A 24,698-nucleotide genomic window follows, 5' to 3' on the forward strand; every position below is an offset into this window, starting at 1 on the left:
TTTTCCGAAACATTTAACATTTTATTTTTAATAAATGTTCAACTGTTGAAGAAAGGAAAATGATGTGAAGCATGTGCCAGAGTACACCAATTTATTATAGTGGGTAGCGCTGGCTGAACTCGACCAATAATTTATTGTCAAAACGCGTTTGTAACAATGGCTGGGCCAACGGAAATCAGACACCAACTACATGACTATATGGTGGAGCTGGAGGAACACAATATTGAGTGCACAGAAATGACTTTCATCAATTATGACTGAGTGTAAAATACCAGGCGCAACCCCTCCCAGATTAAATATCTCACTAGTTGCTAACATATAATTTTACCCACACTTACTATAAGTATGTCCCATTACTGGTTGTTAGATTAGAGCAATATGGTTAGAGGTAGGAGCATGGAAAAATGAAGAAGAAATTATAATTTCATTATTCCTTGGGTAGGAGGGTTAGAAGTATAGTAGGTCAATAGCTATTCTATCAGTATATTTTTTTAGGTAAAAAATACAAAATGACAGAATAAAATACTCGACATACAGTCAAAACGATTTCTATTCCAAAATTGTATTACAATTCGAAAAATTGAATTGTTCATCACCCAGAATGAAAAAATAAAAAAGTAAGTTGAATCAGATTTTATATTAATATTAAAATGATAGATTGCATGCAGAACAAATTAGCATTATAAGCAGTATAGGCCTAATCATTAACAAGTATATTCAGCCGAGATGCCAAGTCTAGCTTCCCTAATAAGATAAATTCCATTTTATTTCTCAGAAAGTATGTGTCTATGAGAATAAAAAAATTGGCACACATCTTCAGTTGAAACCTTGAAATTATACGATCAATAATAGAAACCTTTAAATTTTCCAGGAGATTCAAGAACTAACGTTTATAAGGGAAATTTTTGGAATGTCAAGTACTAAGAGATACAAAACTTTCGAAGTTAAGCATATGAAAAGAAAGAAAAATATACTAAGGTGAACTTAACTAAGGTATTGTGTAGTATTCTTCGACCAATACAAAATGGACGATAATGTACCAAGCCAATTCTTAAATATTGTAAAATGTCATTAATGTCAAATATCATTTGTAAAATGAATAAACTGAGTCACTCAATGACTAGAGGAAGAAATAGAACAATAATTTCTTCTATCATGAAAGCAGAGAAAATAAAGTAGCAAGTAAATATTAATTCTAAGTAGTAAGTAGCAAGGAAATATTATTTCTTAGAAATGTATATGTAAAATGAATGTATTAAGATAGATAAATATAATTTGTGTAGAATGAAATTATCACGGATAACGAAAAACAAGTCTAATATAAATAGAATACTGTAGCCATTTTCACAATAATGAGGAATGACTTCACTAAGGTTTGGTAGAAAATCGTCCTATTACTCTCTTCACATAATACTTAGAATCGTCTAGTTAAAATACTCGCTCAACATCAATACCTGATTAAGTGGCTCTAGAATTAGAAACATAATTTTCAAATTAGACTATTATATTATGGCGAAGATTGAGATAACACAGCTCATAATGATGATCACAGTTCTAGGAAAGAATTCCTGTTGAGTCACATTTTTTTCATTTCTTAGTTTCTTCTCACTCATTTTGGATTCATATAATGTTAGTCTATTTGAATTCAGGTGTTTTATTGAAGTTACATGCTATCCTCCATCTTGGTTCCTGAGTCGAAGACTGCGGTCGTGAGGCTTGTGGTGGAACGTTGTTCTGATGCATTGACGCATTCTGGAGAGGATGAACAAATTATTATTAATTAATTGAATGCACTAAGCAATATTCGATGATACCTGAACCAGTAAATGTAGATTATATAAAACTTTAGAATTGCATTGAAATCAAACAAACTCGTCTTATTAGTAGAAATTTCTGTAATATTCAAGTTGGTTCTACCACTAATTCAACAGAAGCTTGAAAAACTCCACTTGGGAATATTTCTCATTAAATATTCATAAAATGGGTAAGAAACTTCATGATGCAGGAGGGTAGCTTCTAGCTCTGTGTTTCAAATAATTTTCGAGCGAAAATCATTCAATGAAGTGAGCACTGTATTCTTGAGATTGAATACTAAAATTAAATTCTTCTATAAAAGTTCAAAGTTTTGTCAACTTTTTTTAAAATAAGGATTATTATTAAAGCCTACAGGAGAAATTAACAAAAACTGAAGAATGGCTCAAAATCTTCCTTACCATGCCAACTATGCTTATATCGTCTACAAACAAAAAGACAGTATCTAAAAAACAATTTATAAAAATTTCGTTTCTATTAAGAAATGAAAGAAAAGAATAGCTGGCGCCAATAGGCAATTGAAAAACATTTTCAGTGGGAAGAATAAGTTAGTAATACTGAGATATTTTAGAAAAATCTTAAAACCGACATTAGAGAAGATTTAATTTGAATGGCTAAAGATAATCTACACGAATACCATAGGCTTCCGATGCATTTTAAGAATTTTAATGTCAACTCAATTTATTTATAAAGAGAGTTATTGTATATAGGGTACATTCTGTGCACCACTGGAATGGAGTCAACGATAACGAATTCTCTGTAGCATATCCATACTTTTTCACTATTAAAATTAAACTTGAATAAAAAAAAACACTTATGGAGTGAAAATGCATATGAAGAGTAAAAATTGCTACAGTCTGATGATGGCCAACAACAGGTCGAAACGATCGTCACTACCATTGTAAATGCATTTTCATTCCATAGGTGTTTTTTTAAAATTCAAGTTTGATAACAAATTCATTTCTCACCTGCATAACTTGGCCTTGTGATTGATTCGGATTATAATTGGCAGCTCTTTGACTGTCGTTCGACTGATTCCCACTCCAACTCTGTAAACAATTCATTCATTCTATCAAACAAAAATACAATAATAAAAATATCCACCATTACATTATTTGAAAAAGTTATATTCCGCAAAGAATGTGAGGAATGAAAGTCAAATTTAATCTGAGTATTGTAAGTTAATATATCGTATTATATCCGATATAATATGATCATTTTTCAAATGTAGGGTGAAAGAAACGCTATTATTCAACAACTTGATTAGAAGCAACGTTCTTTTTTAACAGCATGACAGACGATAATAATCACATTAGTTTACGCCATTTGAACATGGAGAATCTTTCGATTATCATTTGCGTCTTTGTTATATTATCTTTTTCTATAATCTATAATATAATAAAGGGAAAAATCGTCTTATACATGTACGTGATAGGAAATTCACGTATGACGCATCATCACGTCTGAATTACTGAACTCGCATTCTTGCATAAATATTTTGAATTTACCGAGTTTGGACTAACGTATTATTGAATTAATCAATTCTAATTTAATAATTGAAACAAATTCATTCAACTAGTGATTCAAAGTAACTATAAAAGCCCAACCAAACAGGGCTATCTTCCCAGTGACTCCTTAAAATCAAATCAAATTGGTTTTTATTATACATGATAACAGAGTACAAAAACTCATATCATACAACAACGCTACATCTTCTGCAACCAAACAATCATAAATAAAACTTATAGTTGAACTTGAATAATTAATCATTACAACTAAATCTAACTGTTATATATCGTAGTTACTATACAGAAAATACAACATTATATTTTAAAGAACTTCATGAAAACTCTGCACAAAGGCAAAGCCTGTGTGTGGAAGAGGGTCTTGGCGATGATTGGCTGACGTCGGACTGTCCCCGTACCTACATCTATCAGATTCTTGGGTAAACTAGATATTAATATCGGAAAACATTCAAAGTTTTAAGGATTTAAAGTATAAAATATGTAAACATTTAAGAATTCATTTAAGAAACATTTAAGAGTTAAATTTGGACCATCATTACACGACATTTGCTTTAAAATTTATACAATGAATGAATTATCTCTTCTATATTCGTTCTCCCAATCTCCTTTAACCAGTCATTAACATTTTTTTTATAAATATATTTGGATTTACCTTCGGTATTACGTAGATTTTCAGGCAGATTTCTATACAGAGTGTGTGCTATATAATAAGTATTTGTAGTGGAATGAGTTTTGACTAGCCTTGGAACTTGGATTCCTATTGCTTCTGACGAACGAGTTCGATAGCTGTGCTCAATTTTCTTAAACATATCTTTATGATTTTTGTACATGTATAACAATATATTTCTTACATAAATTTGCCTTTAACTTAAAACATTGAATTCTTCAAAAATTCCATCAGTAGGAGTGCATATACGTTTTCTTAATGCTGTTTTAATAATAGATTTCTGTGTAACTTCCAAGGGTTGTAGTAATGTTTTATAGGCACCCCCATAAGCTAAAAGCTCCTTAGCTTTGTAGATAGCGGGCGCGGTTAATGAATCTAAGGTTGCGGGTTCGAGACCTAACAAACTCTTTTTTTGCTGGAAATTTCAACTCTTATAAAGATTATCTACATAATTTTAAACAAAATAATAGATAATTATACTATTTTCTCATGTTTCCTGGACATACGGAGATTGCATTTTACAACATCAAATTGTTCCTAGTGCCAAGCACGGGTTACCTACTAGTCTAAAATATTATAGAGGAGATAATTGGTTTATACATACGGGATTGGCTTATATGTACGGGATAGGAAATACTCGATTGACGAATTATCACTTATGAACTAATCAACTTGATATTTTAAATGAAGATTCTCAATTCACCAAGGATGTAGGCTTCTTTTCATTTTCATTAATCAATTAATTTAATTCAATAATAAATTTAACAAGAATGAACATCTATATCTCAAGTTTCTTCCTTCATGAACAATAATTTTCCACTTCAAAATGAAATTTTTAGAGAAAAAAACAACAGCCTCGAAAAGTGAATCAGTTTTGTCAGACATTTCATTGCCGTCCTTACACAGACGGCATAATACACACATACTGTATAGAGACGGCAATGCAAATTTTCAGTTCACTCGACTCTTTACAGTTGATGGTATTGAACGAAAAATAGGATTTTCGTTGGATGAGTTGAGTCAGATTTGTAGCATAATCCTTACCTGACTGAATTGATAGCGATTGGAATTTTGATAAGGTTGATAAGACTGCGGTTGGCCTTGGCCTTGGCCACTCTGGTAGGACGAATCTACGAAATCCCTTTGCCACCGATTTGGCTGCATATGAATGTCTTCCAGAAACTGTTGATGGCCAGCAACATCTCTCCCTGTATTTGTCATTGTGTGACCTCTTATCCCGTCTGAAATTAAAAATTCCAGTTATATAAAATGCAATGGTTCAATATAATTCAATATCATTGAAACCATATTAAATGTATTAAAGTTGGTGATTCCCATTCCAATAAAATTACAGGACCGAGATTATGATGATAAATCACCATAATTCAAAGTTTTTATTTCAAAAATAGATCAATTAATTACAAGTTGACTACTTTGTATCCCACAATTTTTCCTACAGGGTGGCGCACGATATGATCCAACATTTAGTTCGCCATTAATTTTTATTGCTGGTAATTATTTGCATGTTTTAGGTTGGCAGACGCGACAGAGCTACATGAAAAGTTGTTTTGTCGTGACCTTCCTTTAAAAAGTCGTTCTAACATGGCCGACAAAGGAAGACTGTCTTTTGAACAACGAATTAAGACTGTACACAGTGGGCGTTACCTAAACATGCTGCATAACAATTTTGTTCCTCAGCTTATCGCGAAAGGGTTTCGATTAGAGAATCAGTGGTTCATGCAGGATGGAGCCAGACCACACACGGCTAACGTTGTTTTAGACTTTTTCATGAAAATGTTAACCAAAATGTCATTTCAAACCGATTTCCGAATCGTTTTGCGTGTGGGCATAACTGGCCCCAAACAGACCTGATTTGAATCCTTGCGACTATTTTCTTTGGGGATTTCTGAAGGAGAAGATCTTCGCTAAACATCCTAACACACTGATGGATCTGTGAGTGCTAATCATTGACGCAAGTAACGATATAACCGAAGATATGTGTCGCTGAGTCACTAATAACATAGGCGTTCGTGTTGAAACAGTTATTGGTCATGTAATGGCCAGAAACTAATCTCCAGGTATACAGTAGACAAGTTATATCTCATTTTTCTGTATTGCCTTCACAATAAACTTTCTAAGACAAAACTAAATATTGGATCATATCGTGCGCCACTCTGCACCTTTAAATTTTCCTTTCAACTACATAGATTAAAACCTATAGATTAAATCGATTTTAGAAAATAAAACAAAAAAGGAATGAAAAATTGATTTTCACAACTTACCACTTTTAAAAATCTATAAAACTGGGGAAATAATCATACATTTTTAAATGCCATGAAGTATTGTGATTTAAATCATTAGGATATTTCTTACCATTTTGTTGCCATTGGAAAGGCGGAGGTGGAGGCCCGAATCCACAAGGAGGTCGTACGGGCATCTTCATCCTAGAAATAATTTATGCTCATCATTACCGGCACATTTCCAGAATACATAGACTTTTATGGATTTGATAAGTTATAAACAAATACTACCTTATTAGTATTAATACAGATTGGTACAGAAAAGAAAATACAATCAGGATCAAACCCTAGTAAATTAATAATAGCAAATTCAAGTATAGAATTTACAATGATGGATTACAATAATAAATTACAACAGGCCTATATTATAATGATAAATAACGATGTAGTCTTGCTACTTGAGTAAATTGTTGAATCAATGTTTTTGATAATGTGAATTTTTTAATGAATCGACTGAACCACGTCAAGCTCTTCGTGAAGATGCAATTCATTGTGTTGGAACAGTTTTGAGGAACAAAACCCCTCAATCACTGTATTTAGAAATCGGCTCAGTTGAGGGGTGTTGTCAAGTTTTGTATAAAATAAATGTATTTTGCAAACTTGTCAAGTTTACAATAACAGAAACTTGAATCCACTATACCAATGTAGACCCTTCTTCAAGTTTTGAACACCTTTGACTTCTGGATTCTTGAATCTTGAAGGTACAATCCAACCTACGAATGGGAAAATGAGATAAAAACAGTTGTCAGTCAATGACAATCTATAAAAACAACTAAATAGAAAATTATGAAAAGTAAGAAGAAAACCTTAAATTAATTAATTAATTTTGACTAATGTAAGTCCTACTTAAACTGACTTTAAATAAACTGTGGAGCAATAAAATGAAAACATTACCTAAATGGTAGCTGCATTTGTTGGCCAGGAAGGAATGCAGCCGCACCTTGGAAGCCATAGTTGAGCTGCGCAACATTAGTGTACATTTGATGATTAGGATAGTAGGTTTGGTTCGTTTTCTGCTGTTGAACATTGAAGAAAGCATTTGCGAGAGCCTGCAAACAGATCAAAGAGGAATAATATCAGCGATTAGTTAACGGGTAGCAATTCATCACTACGCAAATCAGTTTTATAAGTGATGGTCCCAATGTGCATAGAGTTAGTGATACTTTCAAATAAATATCTGTCATCTATAAAAAATGAGAATTATCAATATAAAATATGACACACTTGGAAAACGTCAACTCATTTACTCATTATTCTCTGAGTTTGAGATGAATAAAGAGTAGTTACTGTTAATGTTTTATTGACAAAGTAACTCAAATATTGAAGTTCACTTGTCGATAAAACTTGATAAAGAGAAAATTTCTCATGTTACTGAGCAGAATGATTAGTTTTTGAAGCAGAAACTTAGAAAAAAATCAACTATTATTCGTATACAGTTTATGATAGTAGTTTATAACTAGACAAATTTACTCAAATATTGTAGTTTCACTTGACTTCATAACAAGGAAATTTCGTAAACTGAGTGATCATTAGTTTTCAACTCAAAATCAAAAACTTAGACTTTCGTAGCAGATATAACTGCATTACTTCACAAACTTCTCATTATTCAATGAATTAAATCCTGGAAAGATTGGAAACAAACCGTCTCAGTAGTTTATCAATTCCAAATAAAATTGAGCAGGGTCATTTAAAAAATTTTCTCTATAGGCCTAATCAATATCTCAATCAACTCATATTCAAGTAATTAACTTCAAAATCAATTACGATCTATGTATGAGATAAAAAAATTAAAGTTTCGTGTGCTAAATTGATGGGATAGGGACATGGGAGATCTTAGAAACCTGTTTTGACATATTTTATGGATAATTTTACCATAAAACAATTTGGCAGCAGAGATTTGTAGTTGGAAGATTTTTAAAGTTTGAATGGGGAAGAAACTCACAAAGTTAGGCATTGGCGGGGGATTATCCAAAAGAGGCTTCCTGGATGCCGGGGGATTATCTAAAAGAGGCTTCCTGGGTGAACGATTGGTCCCTGGAGGAGAGTTGTTGAAAAGAGGCTTGCTGGATGAGTGAGCAGGCATTGTGGAGGGGGGAGTCTCCAGAAGAGGTCTCCCAGCCGATGTTGCTGAAGGCTGCTGAGGAAAATTATCACTGATTTTCAACAACTTTTTCAGTTGATCAGAAGGAGCGTCCTGTAACATCAGATTTAGTAGAATTAGTAGTAATTCCTGTTAAGATGGTTATTGAGAAAATTGTTATCTTTGTAAAAGTAAAAATGCTTTGTCAGTCATTTGTTGGCACTTGTCAAAAAATGTTTCCATCAAAGCTTTGAATGTAAATTTCAAAATTGGATAAAATAGGCTAACAGAAATAAACATATTTATAGTTTATTTATAAGGTATTATATTTATAAGGCATACATATTTATAAGGTATTTATAATCTACAATTTGACGTTTCTGATAGCATTGTTTGTATGCACTAAATGAATAAAAATAATTCTTATTCTTATTCATAGACAGGATTTAATGGATGAGAAAAAGTGATATATGAGTTCAATTGGAAGAGGTAACATAATTGTAGCAAATACTGCCTGGAATAGAAGCGAGAAAGTTTTATAAAAACTATTCAACCTAAAAAACAAACAACACGAATAAATGAACCAACTAATCTCGAATCGGAATAAGAATGGTGCTGGCGCCTTGACTGCAGCGGAGGAGCGCAGTCCCCCACTTATGTGGCGTATGGGCAGTACAAAGGTTAGTGGAAGGACGGAACACTCTTCTCCTTCTTCTTCTCCTTTTCCTCCTTCTCCTCTTCTTCTTCTTCTGCTTCTTCTTTTTCTTCTTCCTACTCTTCTCCTTCTTCTTTTTCTCCCTACTCTTCTTCTTCTCCTCATTTCCCTCCTTCTCCTCTTCCCCTTCTTCTTCCTCCCCTTTTTCTTCTTCTTCTTCTTCTTCTCCCTCCTCTTCTTCTTCATCTTCTTTCTCCTCTCTTCCCCTTCGTCTTCTTCATCTTCCTCTTCTTCACATGTGTGTGCGAGAGAGAGGGACCGAATATGATGAAGGGAGGAGGGAAGGTGTAGCACGTTTAGTAGGGAGAATGATTGACACTTGTGGCTGGTGGAAGGGGAAGGGGCAACTCTCCGCCAGCTATCCACCGCAGGCAGTCAAGGCGCCAGCACCATTCTTATTCCGATTCGACATTAGTATTGTCAGTGATTGAGTTTGTACGTACGTATACTTGAGAGTACCAGATTAATATCAGTTGAAATTCACCAAGAAAAACAGAATGGTATTGATTAATAACAGAAACAAGAATACAGCGATAATTGAACCTAATGTTGGTTAATGGTTTTTGTCAAACGATTAGTTAAATTTGAAAAATATTTGCGTAAAATAACTTTATAGTATGTGGATTTTAGAAAAATAATGAGACTAGAATTATACAAACAGGTTTTGAAAACGTTTAATTCTAAAGCGTATATAAGGCCTATTATTACAAGAAACGGTTAAGATTCAATGATGACTTATGGGAACACCAAATTAGATATTTTCATTAATCTGAGAGAAGCATTTATTGATGTTTTATTGCTCTATTGATGTTTCCTTCTCCGAATATAATTAAATCGATTTCTGATTAAAGCAAAAATAACTGTGATATAAATAATTGAATAACATTATGTATAAAACAAATACGGTATATGAATACTGTATGACTTACAACATTTCGAGATTGATCCTTAGGAGATCTAGTCAACAATTTTACTGGATTGTTCTGAAAGAAAAAAACCAGTGAGTAAGATTCAAATCACAAAATAGAACAGGAAACAGATCAATTCAATACTAACTTCTAGTGACAAACGTGATTATTACAGATTTTCGAGATCATTGAATATTACAACTTAATTTTGAAAGATAATTATTATGATACAATGAAAAAATGGAATACATTTCCAATACATAACACTAGCTACTAAACTCACCGATTTTTGCGTTGTTTGAGGCGGAGTCTCATTTGATGACTTCTTTGGATCTTTCTGAAAAAAATTATCGAATCACTTCCATATGAGATTCTAAGAGAAAATACCTACAATTTTAGAAGGATACTCCAATTTAACATACTAATTACCAATACTATTATTGAAGAGACCATGTAATTTTCCACCAAAAAATGTCTTAATATTTAAATAAATGTAGCAGTCCGCAACAATCTAATGTTGACTCATAAATCAGATTGTAAGGTCTCTCAATCCATTCAAAATAATTAAATGCTATTGCGCAACCCGAGACAAACTATGCTCGCCTATCTATTATGTGAGTCAGTATGGATGAATTGGCAGATGAACATTGTTGTAAAGATTTCGTTATACCAATGAATCTTCACCAAAAGCATTTGGTGTACGTATCGTAGGTCGTCTAATGTAAATTTTATGTTAAATTGTTGATAGCTATAGATAATTTGTACTATCTTCAAGCTAACAATGAAGTATCTATTTTTTATGAAATTATAAATTCTGATGATCAATATGAAATAAGTTTTTATAAGCATTCAGAGCCTTGATACTAGAATTCATTTTAATTTTGCAAGCCCTTTCAAAATGCATTAATTAAAATAATCTACATAAAAATAACCTATGTAAGTCCGAAATAATATTTCAAATCACAATACTGTTTTCAACGCTTCTTGAAAGCACAACGATAAATCGAGTTTGGGGATTAGAAATTAATAATTCAGACTAATCAAATCAGATAATTTGTACAGTATCTAGTAGAATACATTCTCAAATATTCGGGATAGCCGACAACACTGCTCAGCTTGTTTGGGGAGATTGGCAACTGCCTTGTGTAGAACAAGTCTTCCTGACCTGAATCTAAGTGTGGCCAGACTGCTATTGAAGCAATAGTCGAGTGACTTCTCTCTATTAGTAACAGAAATAGAACTCTCTTAAGCAATCAAATTTAGCACTATTCGATTCATGACATATATGCCAACACTGTATATCGATATCGACAGCTCAGTAGGCATAAAAATGCATAAATGGTGTCAAAGGAATTCTTATTCTTTATGAATTATTCGACTTACCTCCGGGACAAACTTGATAATTTTCCTTTCAAGAGCCTTAATAAGAGTTTCTGAAAATAAAATGAAAATTGATTTATTTAGAAAAAAGTATAGAAATGATCTATGAATAGATTGATCCCGTCAACTTGGTGATAGTAAAAATTTAATTCAATGCAAATAGAATATAGCCCAGTCAATGAAGGTCCAAAAAAGCAGTTTCGATCCGAAAATTAAATAAAAGCTGAATTTCCCACCATCGATAGAACCCTCCAAGAGGGTCATTCTCCCAAAAGTTCCAAGAAATCCCCTTGGAGCTTTCCGCCCCAACCCCCTAAAACATGAAAAATGCAGGTAAACACGGGAAACCAATTATCTCTGTAACCATTGATCAGAAACAGTTCTATTATATGCCATTCGATTCGTTACATTATGGACTACAATATTGGTTATATTCATTTTTCCAATAAAATTAACAGTTTTCTTGATAAAATAATATATATGTAAAAATTTTGGGGGTTTGCGATTTGATTTTTTTGTTTTCTTCAATTAACTTCGAAACAAGTAGTTTTAAAGGAAAATGAGCCAATTAATTAATGTAGCCACTCTCATTGCAAATCCATTGATGTATATTGTTATGTATTTGCGATTCGATTTGACGCTGTGGAAGGGGAAACAGTCGACGCGGAACGGCGCGGCTGACTCTCTTAGCCATAGTAAACAGCAAACTGGAAATCAATTATCTCTGTAACCATTAATCGGAAAAAAATCTATATGTCATTCGATTCGTTACATTATGGACTAAAATATTAGTCGTATTCATTTCCTCAATAGATCAAACAGTTTCCTCGATAAAATAATATATATGTAAAAATTTAGGGGTTTTTCGATTTGATTTTTGTTTTCTCCGATTAACTTCGAAGCAAATAATCTAAAGAAAATTAGACAAATAATTAATGTAGCCACATTCATTGCGAATCCATTGATGTATATTGTTATTTATTTGCGATTCGATTTGACGCTGTGGAAGGGGAAACAGTCGACGCGGTACGGCGTGGCTGACTCTTCACCATAGTAAACAGTAAAAAACAGTAGTAGGCCTACTGCTTTCTAAGTTGCATCTTATTCACACTGTGGCGCTCGAAACAATCAATTTTGTCTATTGTTTTGACATGCGATGAAACTAATTTTTCACATTTTAATTCTCTAAATTCTCAAAAATCATTTTGTTGTTATATATGTGCTAAATCATGCATTCTATGACAGACAAAGATATTGTTTGCAACCGATAAAATATTCATACTATTACATAATATAATACATATTTAAAATATGTGTGTATGATCATAATTCTATGCTAAAATTTATTATAAGTTATGAATGTCAAAAACTGAGATAAATCATAGATTACAATAGTGTTAACAGTGGAAATTTCCTGAAAAATAGCGTGCAGTGTTTGCTGTTTTCTACAGTTAATATTCGCCAAGCCAGGTTGATAATATACCTTCAGTTGAGCCAAATATATATGACGGCTGAGGCATTAAAAAATTTATACATTGGGCTTGTTGAGTTGAAACTTTCTATGATTCTCTCTGTAAAGTAGCTTATCTTACCGTCTTACTAGTTGAATCTACATTATTTAGACAGTCCAATATGAAAATTCAGTAGATTCTAAAGATGAAAGCCATGCAAACATTCAAATTAAGGAAGAGTAAGCATGCATAAAAGGTAGGAAAATCATGAAAGTGTTTCACATTTAACCACAAAGTACCCTTCCGTATAAGATTAATTGAAAGATGATTCATCATCTTCTATTATTTTTGTTAACATATCGATTTTTCACCTCCACTCGCATCTTGTCATTCATTACACAAGGTTGGCAGAAGCTTTTCTTTATGTCGATTAATGTTGATTGAAATTGATTTTGATTAGGGCACCAAAAGAATAGATCATTTTCTATTTGAGGCATTCAAATTAATTCTATTGAACATGATTTGTTATGACTTAGCATTCACAGATTAAGTTGGGTGAAGCTATTTGAAAAATGTACCTGATTATCAATTTCATGGTTTTTATACCATTCTAGTTCATTGTGATCATTGAAGGGTTGAAGTGATGAGTTAGTTCAAGTGAATTCTAGTACACAAGTATATTGTGCTTATAATGGGCTCTTCTTTATTTTCTATCGATGTTTTGCTCCAGTAGAGAAAATTTAAAATGTTGGTTTTACATTTTATAAGCTTTAAAAATAATATAAATTTGATAAGTCCAGTATTAAATTGATCGATGTTGATTTTCATTGTATCGCTTTGTATCAATGTTACTTGCACTGTTTGCAATTCATCACTCTTCTCTAAAGAATTAGTTTTTTATGAATTTCATGATCTGAAAATTGAAATTAAAATGATATTTGGATGACGTTCACATTCCACTGTTTTTTTTACAATAATTGTTACGTTGAAGAGTGAGGCAATTCAATCCATTTGGAAGTAAAAGGAAACCACAGTGCGATTTGAACAGTGGATAGTAACTTTGAAATTCAGTTGCTCAATTCATTTCGGCTTGATACTATCATTTGAAATTATAGTTGATCAGAAATATGCATTGTATATAATGTTTATATTTCAGTTTTTTTTTTAATTTTCTATCACAGTCTCGCTTTCATTCATAAACATGATAATCCTAAATACGTTGATTACCTTAAATATGTAGCTTATCTTACGACAAACAATGTACAATACAAACAATTTTCATTAAATTACTATTATGATGATCATTGGAATTTCTGCCTGTGATTGAGAAAAAGTCATTTTATGAGCCTTGAAATTCATACCTAGAAAAAGTTGCATTATTACTAGAAATTTTGTTATTTTTACTATTTATTATAGGTACTGTACATTGATTTTTGTGATTATAGAGATCAACTACTTTATTCTGAATCAGGATAAGGATAAATAGGGAAATTGTGAGATGGGGATAACATCCATAGTTACATAGCATCAATTTGAAAGCTCTGATAATAATGATTTGAACGGAACTGCGATTCTGGCTTGGTATTGCCTCTTCATGTTCAGTGAGAATAGAAAGCTTCAGAGTAATTCGTTCTCACTATATGTGATAATATTGGTAATATTTGGTAACATTTGTTAATATTTTAACCGAATGTGCAACAAATTAATCTACTTTCAGCTTGAAAATTTTCAACTTATCAGAAGTACAGTGTTATCATATAGTATGTCAGGTAGGCCCACCCTTTTATTTTTTTTGTTCACGTGATCCGATGATATTCATTCCATTATCAAGTGTTTAAATCATAAAGAGTGATGAAACAAGATAAAACACAAGAAAAGCTATGAAAAGAAATTTTGAATCTTCATTTTTCACAAAATAAGGATAACATGAAGGAGTCGGACACATAATATATCATGAAACTTCATTGAAAAACATCAATATCTGAAACTAGAGTTATCAAATTGTGTTACCTCTGACTCGTATGGAGAAGGCACACTTCAAATTAATATAATAAATTCTGTGAGCAAACAACGAAATCCTGATTTTTATCATGAGCATGGTTAAATCAAGAAAATTGTAATATTTTTTTAGAGTATTGAAAAGTGAAAACCTAGATACAATGAACACTAGATCTAATGTTGAATTGACTACTATTAATCGAATGAATGTTTTTATGAAGTATACATTTTCTCTCAAAGGGATAAAGTGATGATTTTTTATCTGATTGATGAAAGATTGAAACTGTTTCTGCGGAGCTAATGAGAGCCACTGGGGCCATAATATTGGATCAATTTATGAGCAGTTATTGCGACACAACAATGGTTAGCGATCATGTACAGGTTTCAGTTCTAATTGGAAATAAATTAATGTGTTGAAAATGTAAGTGAGGTGCCATCTTGCAAATCTTTGCTCGTATACACTATGAATGAGAAAGCAGGAGTGAGAAATGGATTATAAATTATTGTTTCTGAAATAATATGATGTGAAAATGTGATTAAACTTTACCGTCTTTGTTATATTCTTTCGAATCTTGACACGATACAAATGCGGATGAGTTTCTTCCATTGCGTCCAGTAGTCGCATAGCTGCTTTCCTGGTCTGCAATTCGCGAAGATAAAAATTAGACAGAAGCTACTATTGTATTTGGTAAATAAAGTATTGTTAAATACACTTATATATTTAAAACAAAATACACACATACATACAGATCATAGCCAGAGTTATCAATCAGTCATCATTACATAGTTACATAGCCCTGAGTTCAGTTTTGCATGATAACATTCATACAGATAACTCGCATTATTATAGTATTGCTCCGTAAGCAACATTGGATAATGAAACAACTAATCAAAAATATAGAAATTTTTTTAATGAGTTGAAAACAGATGGGTTGGAGAGCTTCAGAAAGTGAATAGCTTCAAAATCGTTTCTAAGTAAAAATAATGTACCGTAAGTAATCAAATTTTCATTATTCTTATTAAATTATATTGTAACATTATTGAGGTCGCATAAAGCCTAGTATTTTGAAATAACATGGCAATTGAGTATTACTAAGTCTCCAGAGCCCATTCTAGCTAGTCTTCTAGTGTACAACTACTAACTTGTGAATTAGTGAGGATAATAAGAACACAATAATATTGTGTGTCTCTGTCAATGTATTATCACAAATGCAGGAAATAGCGAAGCTGACTCCAAGTTTGAGTCACTGAAGCCTATGAAGTTTTGAGAGTTGAAGGTCAGTGTTTGATTTAATGGGCTAGGCAAACTGATTCAACACTGCTAGCTCAGTGAGGAAAGCAGTTGCATCCGGCTTGTCCAAAGACCGTTCATTGAGCCAAAGCGTTTTGAGGAGTCACACACGACACGAATCAATAAATGATACATTACTTATATAGATAATGTAGTATGAAATTGATGAGAGAGCAACACAATGACATACCAAAAATGAGTAGCTTACTTTGCGATCTGAAGTTTGCTTGTTGTTGTTGTTGAGGCTGCTGCTTGGCATTGGTCATTCGCTCGCCGTAACTCAGGTTGATGAACGACTGCTTCAGAGCTCGGCAGCACCTCTTACCAGACCCGTTCAAACTGAGACCACCAGGGAATTCCTCGTCAAACATAACATCATAGCTAGTATCACACTCCTTTTCAGCTAGATGAACTCCTATAATAGAAAATTATAGTTTTTATAGTTGGATAATATACTTGAATAGGAGAAAAAATTCACTCCTATAAATTAACTAATAGCTTTGTGAACAGTGAACCTCGCGCAGTTATATAAAACAACAGCCTCCTCTATTAAAATGCCATGCCCTAGTAGTAGTAGAGGGAAAAGTTTGGAAGACAATTTTTGACCCCGCAGTTCTGTTTAGGGTAGAAAGGAGGTAAACATATCAAAATTCCCCACCCCTACCCACAGTGCTAAGGGGGTGGAGGTGGTTCAAAGGTATCAGATAGTTTTTGGTTTCTCGCATATAACTCGAAAACTATGTATCTTACGGACAAACCTGTTATATACAAAAGTAAAGTTTACATAATTTCCTACAATATTCATCTTAAAAAAATTTCCATATATTCTCCAGTTTTCGAGATATCCGCTCAATACACAATATTATGACTGGACATAATCAACGAACCTGGTTTAACCATTTCTGGTGCTGTCTAATAATTTATTGCTCTATACTCTTTGTTTCTTTTTAATATGAAATTCCATCTAATTTGGTATAACCCCTATCTTTTTATTCTGAATGATTTATTTTTATATGATTGCACAACCATCGTTGAATACACATCATTCAACAATAATAAATAGAAATTTTTCCACTTTGAAGACTCAAAGGTTGCTCTATGTAGTTTTTAATCATAACTCACCTACAATTGTGCCCTTCATGCCAAGAGGAACACAATAGGATTCTCTGATGTTCCTCACTCTGTCAAACATCTTGCTTTCAGCAGCTGGATCCGGGCACTGCCTTCCAAGGCTGGTCACAGGCTGCACAATAACACACATATTTCAAAAATACAAATTTCATAGATTGCAACAGTTACACATACATGGGAAAATCATACTTTCGGAAACAATGAACATTTACATCAAGTTGATTTTAATAGCCTTCTCATGTCTTCACTTTGTCATGATCAAAGAACACAGCTTTTGAAAGACACGAGTTACTTTCCAATGTTGTACAGAATGCAATGAATCGAACCAAAAGGATCCGAAAATTTCCAGTTATAATTACAATCAAATGGATACGAGATAAACGAAACCATTTGATATGTGCAATATTGATGGAACAGTAACTGTAAGTCAGAAAAGTAAATGTAATTTCACCATTTTAATGTATTAATGCTGTTTAAATCATTCAAATACTAATAGAAAATAATTTGAATACCACTATAATGTCTAATTAAAATTTAACACTAAAATTATGATTCAGATCAGACAAATTGGAAGGAATTACTGTTATACTCACCAAAACCAACAACTGAGGTTTGCACTGGATAATGGACGTTTTAGTTTCTGGAGATTCAAAAGCGTCGACAGTCTTCACCAGAATTTTGATAACTTCTTCATCCAAAACTTCGGATCCACAATTCTGTCGCGTCAATTTCGAAGTGTTCTCTTTCAACCAATTTGTTATTTCAGAAAGTCGTTTTTCCCTGTACAATACAAACAAGCTATGTAATTTCCGAGAATAAATAACAGCAACTAACAAATATTTTTTTGATTACGTTGAATTGAAAACTATCAACAGACTTTCTAATTGAATTATAATTTAAACTATGAATACTGATTTCACTTCTACAGTTTCCAGAAATGTCGGTCTTTATGAAATGATTCAGATCGAAAAATCTGCCACTGGCTAATTGAGTTGAATAAAAAACGTCATCAAATATAGCATAATAAATGTTTATTTCCGGGAAATGATTTTAAAATATGTATTTTACTATGAATAATACGAGTAATAATTATAACTCTAGGAATCATGTTCTCGAATTTTCAAAACTACAAGATCCAAGTAATTATGATTTTTAACAGATTAAAAAGCCAGTACGCTACGCAATAGTTAAAGCATTCATTCAGTCTTTGTTGAAAGTCAAGTTTTCCTCTATAAATGAAGGACAAAAATGTATAATTTACCCATTTTCAGGAAAGATATCCTGCAGGCAGAACACATCATTGCCAGCATTTGAAGAGAGATAACATATGAGATCTGATGCAACATTCATGTAATCTCTTACAAGTTGTTCAGCTTTTGGAGAATAAAGCCACATGCCATTTTGCATCCTCTTTGTGAAGCCACAAACCTAGAAAAGTAAAAATAAAACACCCATCACACAAATGGTGCAAAATAAAGAAGATTTATCAATTAATCATCTGAGGCACTTGAAAAAAATTCAATTAGTCATCAACATTTAGTGTAATTAATTATCAATTATAAAACGTCTTAATAATATAAAAAATGCTCTTGGAGATTTCTTTTACCTCTTGATTTTTTTTATTGAATTTCAAGCTCAGTCCAACATTCACTTTCCTGGCATCTTCACTGTCATCTTTTGAAATGAAAATCGAACCTGTTATCCTTGAGAGCAAGTGGCCGGACAGACCTAGATTGTTAGACATAGCATTCCCTGCAAAATTCATAATTATTATTAGAAAATAAAAAGCACTAGAGCAATGTACAAATATAGAGAATAAAAGATTCAAAAAGATTTATCAATCAGTTTACTAAGGCTGCACGCATAGTGAGGAGGTGAGAGGTAGAGGAAAGCGGTCGAAGCGGGATAGAGGTACCTCCTGTTACACAAATACATTTCATGTTATGAGGCGTCCGCAAGGTGAAGAGGTCGAGGTGCATAACACGGAATGAATTATTTGTGTTACAGAGAGGTACCTCTATCTCGCTTCGATCTCTTCCCTCTAACTCTTCACTATATGCGTATCCTAAGACGCTAACGTTTCAGCGGAGTTGTAAACTACTGAAGTTTTGAAGTGTGGAAATTTTTAAACTGTAAGCATAAAAAGACACAAAGGTACTTCACTGCTATCATTCGATAAGTTTTGTGGATATTCTAGTAGGGTAAAAGTGAATTCAATATTTATTTATTCATTTCATTCCACAATCACAATATCAAATTAATGATTGGGAGAGAATCAACAGGATAAATCCAAAACTGTTTCTATCCCTAATTTTGATAAAAATAGTCCAAATGAGGTTATGTAGGCTCTTTTATAAAATTACAAAAATGTACAGTCTATATACATTATACTAAAAGTGACAGTTCTTCCTCAAAAGCTGACTCAAAAAGCTGGATCAAATCATTCATACCCCATCATCATAGTAAATTCTTTTAGTACAATTAATCTTAGTACTAAGTCAACGTGGGTTGAATGACTTAGATTAAAAGCTTGGGCTAAAACAATAATTTTTTGTTTCTAAAAATGATCACTTTTCAGTCAACTAAATATTGCAAAAATGTATTTTTTCTCTAATTTATTATTTGTTATTTGTTTTTTCAACCCTATGACAATGAGTGACTAAGGCGCGGTGAACACTGGTGAAACGCAAAAGTTAGGATGTTTTATTCAGAAGCTTCTCATGTGAAAGCTTCCATGGTTTCCAAGAAAGAAGTGATCTTGTTGTGGACAGATGGTCCAAAAAAGGAGTGAGAAACGAAAGTATCGAGTTTACCCATTGATCAGGAACCAACAATACAATTGTAGGCGTATTACTCTCAATCTCAAAAGCAATCCTGATAAATTTAAGGATTTTTTGATTCTCAAAGCAGCTTTTAGATTGCCTGTTGGAATTAGTTGACTAATAAAGAAATTAAATTAACTACAGGATAGCTTAAAGTGTGAAGAAACTGAGAATTTGAAAACCAAATTTGAGTTATTTTTTGAAAAAGAAACAACTTTCTCAAAAATTTAATGAACAAAGACGAGTAGAATATATCCTGAAAATGTCATATATTAGCAAATTTGAAACGTTCTGTTTTGAAAATGTCAACTAGGCGCTCATATTAAAAAAAGTAATAATGAAAAAATCCTGAGAAACCTTTTTTATTTGGTTAACTTGATAAATCCAAATACGAGAAAGTTTGAAAAATCCTGTTGTACAGTCACAACCTATCGGTTTCTCTGATACCAAAGTTGCTTGAAACGCGCCTAAGGAAATCAATCATGATCAAAATAAATACAGGCGATTGGAAAATGTTTAATATAAATAGAATATTAGAACTTCTACAATGTAACATTCATTTGTTTATTTTTTCTTTTCGAATAGTAAATAGTGATGTTTTTTATTAAAATTTTGAATAGTAATTTACCTGTTATAAAGAGTGTTCTAAGCTTGCTAGCAATCGCTTTGGCAGTCCTGAAATCCGGTTCAGAAGTATGACAGATGGTTAGTTTGATTTTTCCATCATATCGTGCAACATTCCGATCAATCTGGAAACATTAGTGGTTATCTTAAAATCTAACTAAAAACAAAACAATGAAAAAATTATTACATCCTTCATTTTTTTGAATTAACATGCACCATAAATCAATAATTTATTGACCGAGCGAAGTGAGGTCTAAGATTCAAGTCGACGGTTTGGCATTTCTCTTAATGTTTAAATGTTTATATGTTGCGCATTTACGGCGAAACGCAGTAATAGATTTTCATGAAATTTGACAGGTATGTTCCTTTTTAATTGGGGGGCGACGTATATAAGGTTTTTGGAAATTTTGCATTTCAAGGATGATATAAAAGGAAAAAGGAGCCTCCTTCATACGCAAATATTAGAGTAAAAATCAGACTATAGAATTATTCATCATAAATCAGTTGTCGAGTGGATCATAAATCGCATGCCATGACGCATGCAATTCAATATCTCAATGTAACTTGGTAAAAAATCAGCAGCTGTGTAGAATATAAATTGCATGCCTCATTGAATGCAATTTTTATGCACTATTGAATAGGATGCAAAGAACTTATAACAGCTTGTCTGGGTGCCTAGATGTCTTCTGGTTTTCTCGCGCTAAATTCCGGAAAGTGTTATAATTATGATAATTAAATCTTGTGTAAGCATGATTTTATCAAATAAATAGTTGGTGTATCAGTGTGGATGTGCATATGGTTTGGGACGTCGTTCAGTTATGTTATTTATTCTATTGATAAAATGTTTGTTCATTATTTGTTATTATATTCTTTAATTTTTATAAGTTTTGGAATTTTGAATTCTCAATTTGTTTTATTTTAACTTTTTTCATAAGTATTTGAAATCTTTATATTTTTCATTTTTGAATAAGGTGGTATTTTTCTTGTTTGTATTATTTATTATTGCATAAGTTCGTATTATGTTTAACATTATTTTTCTTTTTTCATTTGTATCTGTACAATTTTTATTGTTGAGGAGACATATTCGGGGAAACCTGTTCTCTCCATTGTGAATAAATAAATGAACTATTGATTGCATGCAATAACGCATGCAATTAATAACTAAAATAGCAAAGTATTGTCTCTCGAAATTTTTCTGCTTTGAACTTGGGCTGTCCTGTTGCCAGTATGTCTTGAAATATATTAGCTTTTGATGTTGGCATTTTTGATAAACCAACCCCAACAGCGATTAGCCGTTTTCATACCGATATCTCGCCGACACGACATACAGACAGGATTTACTGTGATGGACAGTATAAGAGGAGGCTGCGGTTTATAATTGCGCGAGGTCTACTGTTCACAGAACTACTAGTTGTAAATTGTATTTTCGTCTTTAGAATTCATCGGTCCAGAGATTTCCATTAAAAAAACAGAATTCTATCATGAAAAAACTTGTCAATAGAATGAATCAATTTATTGATAGATCATTTTTATAAATAAATCTATTCATCCACAATGATTAAACAATTATCGGAAGAAAACATCAGGCTTAGCTCACAACTTTTACAAACATAATAAAATGCGTATACTTAATCTCAAAACTGCGAATATAGTTGAATTTTCAAAATGTTCAATATTTGTCTACAATAAGATGATGTCAGAGTGAAATTTTTATGAATGCATCTGTCAGAATAAATCGATTGGTCTATATTTTGCAATGGAACTATTTTAGAATTATCATTTATTATAATTATAATTTAATAATTAAAATAGCTTAAATAATTACATCATAATTATTATTATAGAATAAATGATTCTAATCAATTGAACAATCATTTGGTCCTATAGATTTTTAGTTCTGTTGATTATGAATGAGTGAGTGACTGAATGAAGCCTTTCACTTTTATAAATATCGATTGCAAGATCCAATAAAACAAATGTGCAGATCGAATTGGGGGGACGACTCTCCACAAATAGTCTTCCAGAAATGAAAAATATTGTTTACAGACTTTTATCAAGCTAAAGAGATAACGTTTATTGGTCAATTTGAAAAATAAATATTGAAGTGACCTGTTACAAAACACGTCAATATCTTTATTTTATTAACCAGAGGACAGAGCAATAACATCTTTCTGTTTTTTGCAGAAAAAAGGAAGCATTGATTTTAAACAGCTCAATCCGGCAAGTTCCTCCTTTATCAGAATAATCGAGAAATACAAATACAAGAATTTGAAAAATAAACCTCAAATTTTAGTTTAATTCAAATACTTGAAGCTTCAACAATACATCCTAATTAAATCTTGTCTTATCTATTGTTAAGAGCATTAAAACCCCTTATTTATCAATATGCTTATTTATAAATTATTTTATCTCAATTCAACTTCTAAATTAATTACTTAAGAATTGATTTTATGAATGATGTTTGGACTGTTTACAAATTTATATTTTTATTTTCTAGTCTTTAAAAACCCTGTTTTCCGCTAAAAACCGGAGAGGAATTGCAGTGGTGATTGAACACAATTGAAGCCATTATTCTTTTAAGAAGGCCAGTGGATTTATCGCTCTTGTAAGAATAGGCCAAGAGTGGCCAGATAAATGTTATTTAACTCGTTCCCTGAACTATTTTAACCTCAGTATGCCCAAAGGCCCACGCACACAGCAACAAACGGAGGAAAAATTCTTCCACTGGCGTTTGAATGTTAGACATATGTCTTATCTTCATGCAGACGTTTGATTTTTCCCCCATCTGTCTGCTGTTGTGTGCATTCGTCTTTAGCAGGCTTCAAAATAGGTTTAAATTGAATTGATTGCAACCTATACTTACCATACCCATATCACCATAAAATTTTGTAGCCAGTACAAAGCAGAAACCTCCTGGTTTGAAAATGTCTTCAACAGTCAATTCACGACCTTTCACATCCTCTTGTACTTTCAAGTTTTCAACAACTGTTTGGTATGCGAATGGAGTCGGCACAGCTTCCCACTGCAAACAATATCAGTGATAATAAATTAGGGAGCAATTTGCATAAAAAATTACCAATAACATATCTTATTCTCTACTTATTTCTTGTACTAGGGTTCTTCCATATATTTAGGGCTGGTTTCCGAGCTCGGTATTTAGCCAAGTACTAGTATTTAAACTGCTGGAGTCCAAAACAATTGTTTTCCGAAACGGGGCGTAGTCGCAGTCCACGTTTAAATTACATTTCGAAAAACTAGAAAATTTAACACAAAATAAAGATAATATACTGTAAAGTTTCAGCTATTTTGTATTATTTAGGAAAGTTTCATTTCGTCAAGGAAAAACGTTTCCAATTATAGAAAAGAGAAAATAAAGATTAACATAAAAGCTGCGACTACGCCACGTTTCGAAAAGCCAACTTTCAGACTCCAGCTGTTTAAAGTCTAGAACTTAACTAAATCCCGAGCTCGGAAACCGGCCCGTAATGTAAAGTTATTCGAAACACCACAGAAATTATTAACAATGATGGAAAATGTTATTAGAAATTGCAGTTAAATCAACTGCTGGAATATTTTCAAGTTTAATAATACATAATATGTAACTGATGTTGCAGCCTCAAATTCAGCATAATTTTTAATAGCGAAACTTAATTTGCAAGTTTCTTCATAATCAATGGAAAATAGACAAATGGAGTCGGCACAGGTTCCCACTGGAAACAATATCAGTGATAATAAATTAGGAAACAATTTGCATATACAATTATCAATAACATATCTTATTCTCTACTCCTTTATTGTACTTGGGTTATTCCATAAATTCAATGTTAAGTTATTCAAAAAACCACACAAACTACTTACCCATTATTGAACTAATGAGTGGTCGTGATAAATATAAAACCGACAAGAAACTCTACTTCGGGTTGTTTCCTGAAAAATTACCATTTGACTGGACTATATTATTTTACCGAATATTTATTCACCGAAAGCACTAAC

At 32.3% G+C, this 24,698-nt stretch overlaps 1 protein-coding gene across 1 annotated transcript in view; it reads right to left on the minus strand.

Moving 5' to 3' along the window:
• Positions 1-469: 469 nt before the first annotated feature.
• The window catches only part of LOC111046884 (5'-3' exoribonuclease 1), a 58,510-nt gene continuing 34,281 nt past the window's right edge, over positions 470-24,698 (minus strand). The window contains exons 16-32 of the mRNA XM_039422890.1: positions 23,569-23,727; positions 20,710-20,830; positions 18,866-19,011; positions 18,521-18,687; positions 17,853-18,039; positions 17,251-17,371; positions 16,337-16,543; positions 15,385-15,477; positions 11,392-11,441; positions 10,292-10,345; positions 10,030-10,083; positions 8,248-8,499; positions 7,200-7,354; positions 6,379-6,449; positions 5,050-5,246; positions 2,781-2,861; positions 470-1,752 (exon numbers count right to left, since the gene is read on the minus strand). Of these exons, the coding sequence (XP_039278824.1) occupies positions 1,636-1,752; positions 2,781-2,861; positions 5,050-5,246; positions 6,379-6,449; positions 7,200-7,354; positions 8,248-8,499; positions 10,030-10,083; positions 10,292-10,345; positions 11,392-11,441; positions 15,385-15,477; positions 16,337-16,543; positions 17,251-17,371; positions 17,853-18,039; positions 18,521-18,687; positions 18,866-19,011; positions 20,710-20,830; positions 23,569-23,727 (2,232 nt within the window). The 3' untranslated portion in view covers positions 470-1,635. The remainder of the gene's footprint in view (positions 1,753-2,780; positions 2,862-5,049; positions 5,247-6,378; positions 6,450-7,199; positions 7,355-8,247; positions 8,500-10,029; positions 10,084-10,291; positions 10,346-11,391; positions 11,442-15,384; positions 15,478-16,336; positions 16,544-17,250; positions 17,372-17,852; positions 18,040-18,520; positions 18,688-18,865; positions 19,012-20,709; positions 20,831-23,568; positions 23,728-24,698) is intronic.

This window comes from Nilaparvata lugens, chromosome 3 (genome assembly GCF_014356525.2).
Source record: "Nilaparvata lugens isolate BPH chromosome 3, ASM1435652v1, whole genome shotgun sequence".
Taxonomy (NCBI): Eukaryota; Metazoa; Arthropoda; class Insecta; order Hemiptera; family Delphacidae; genus Nilaparvata; species Nilaparvata lugens.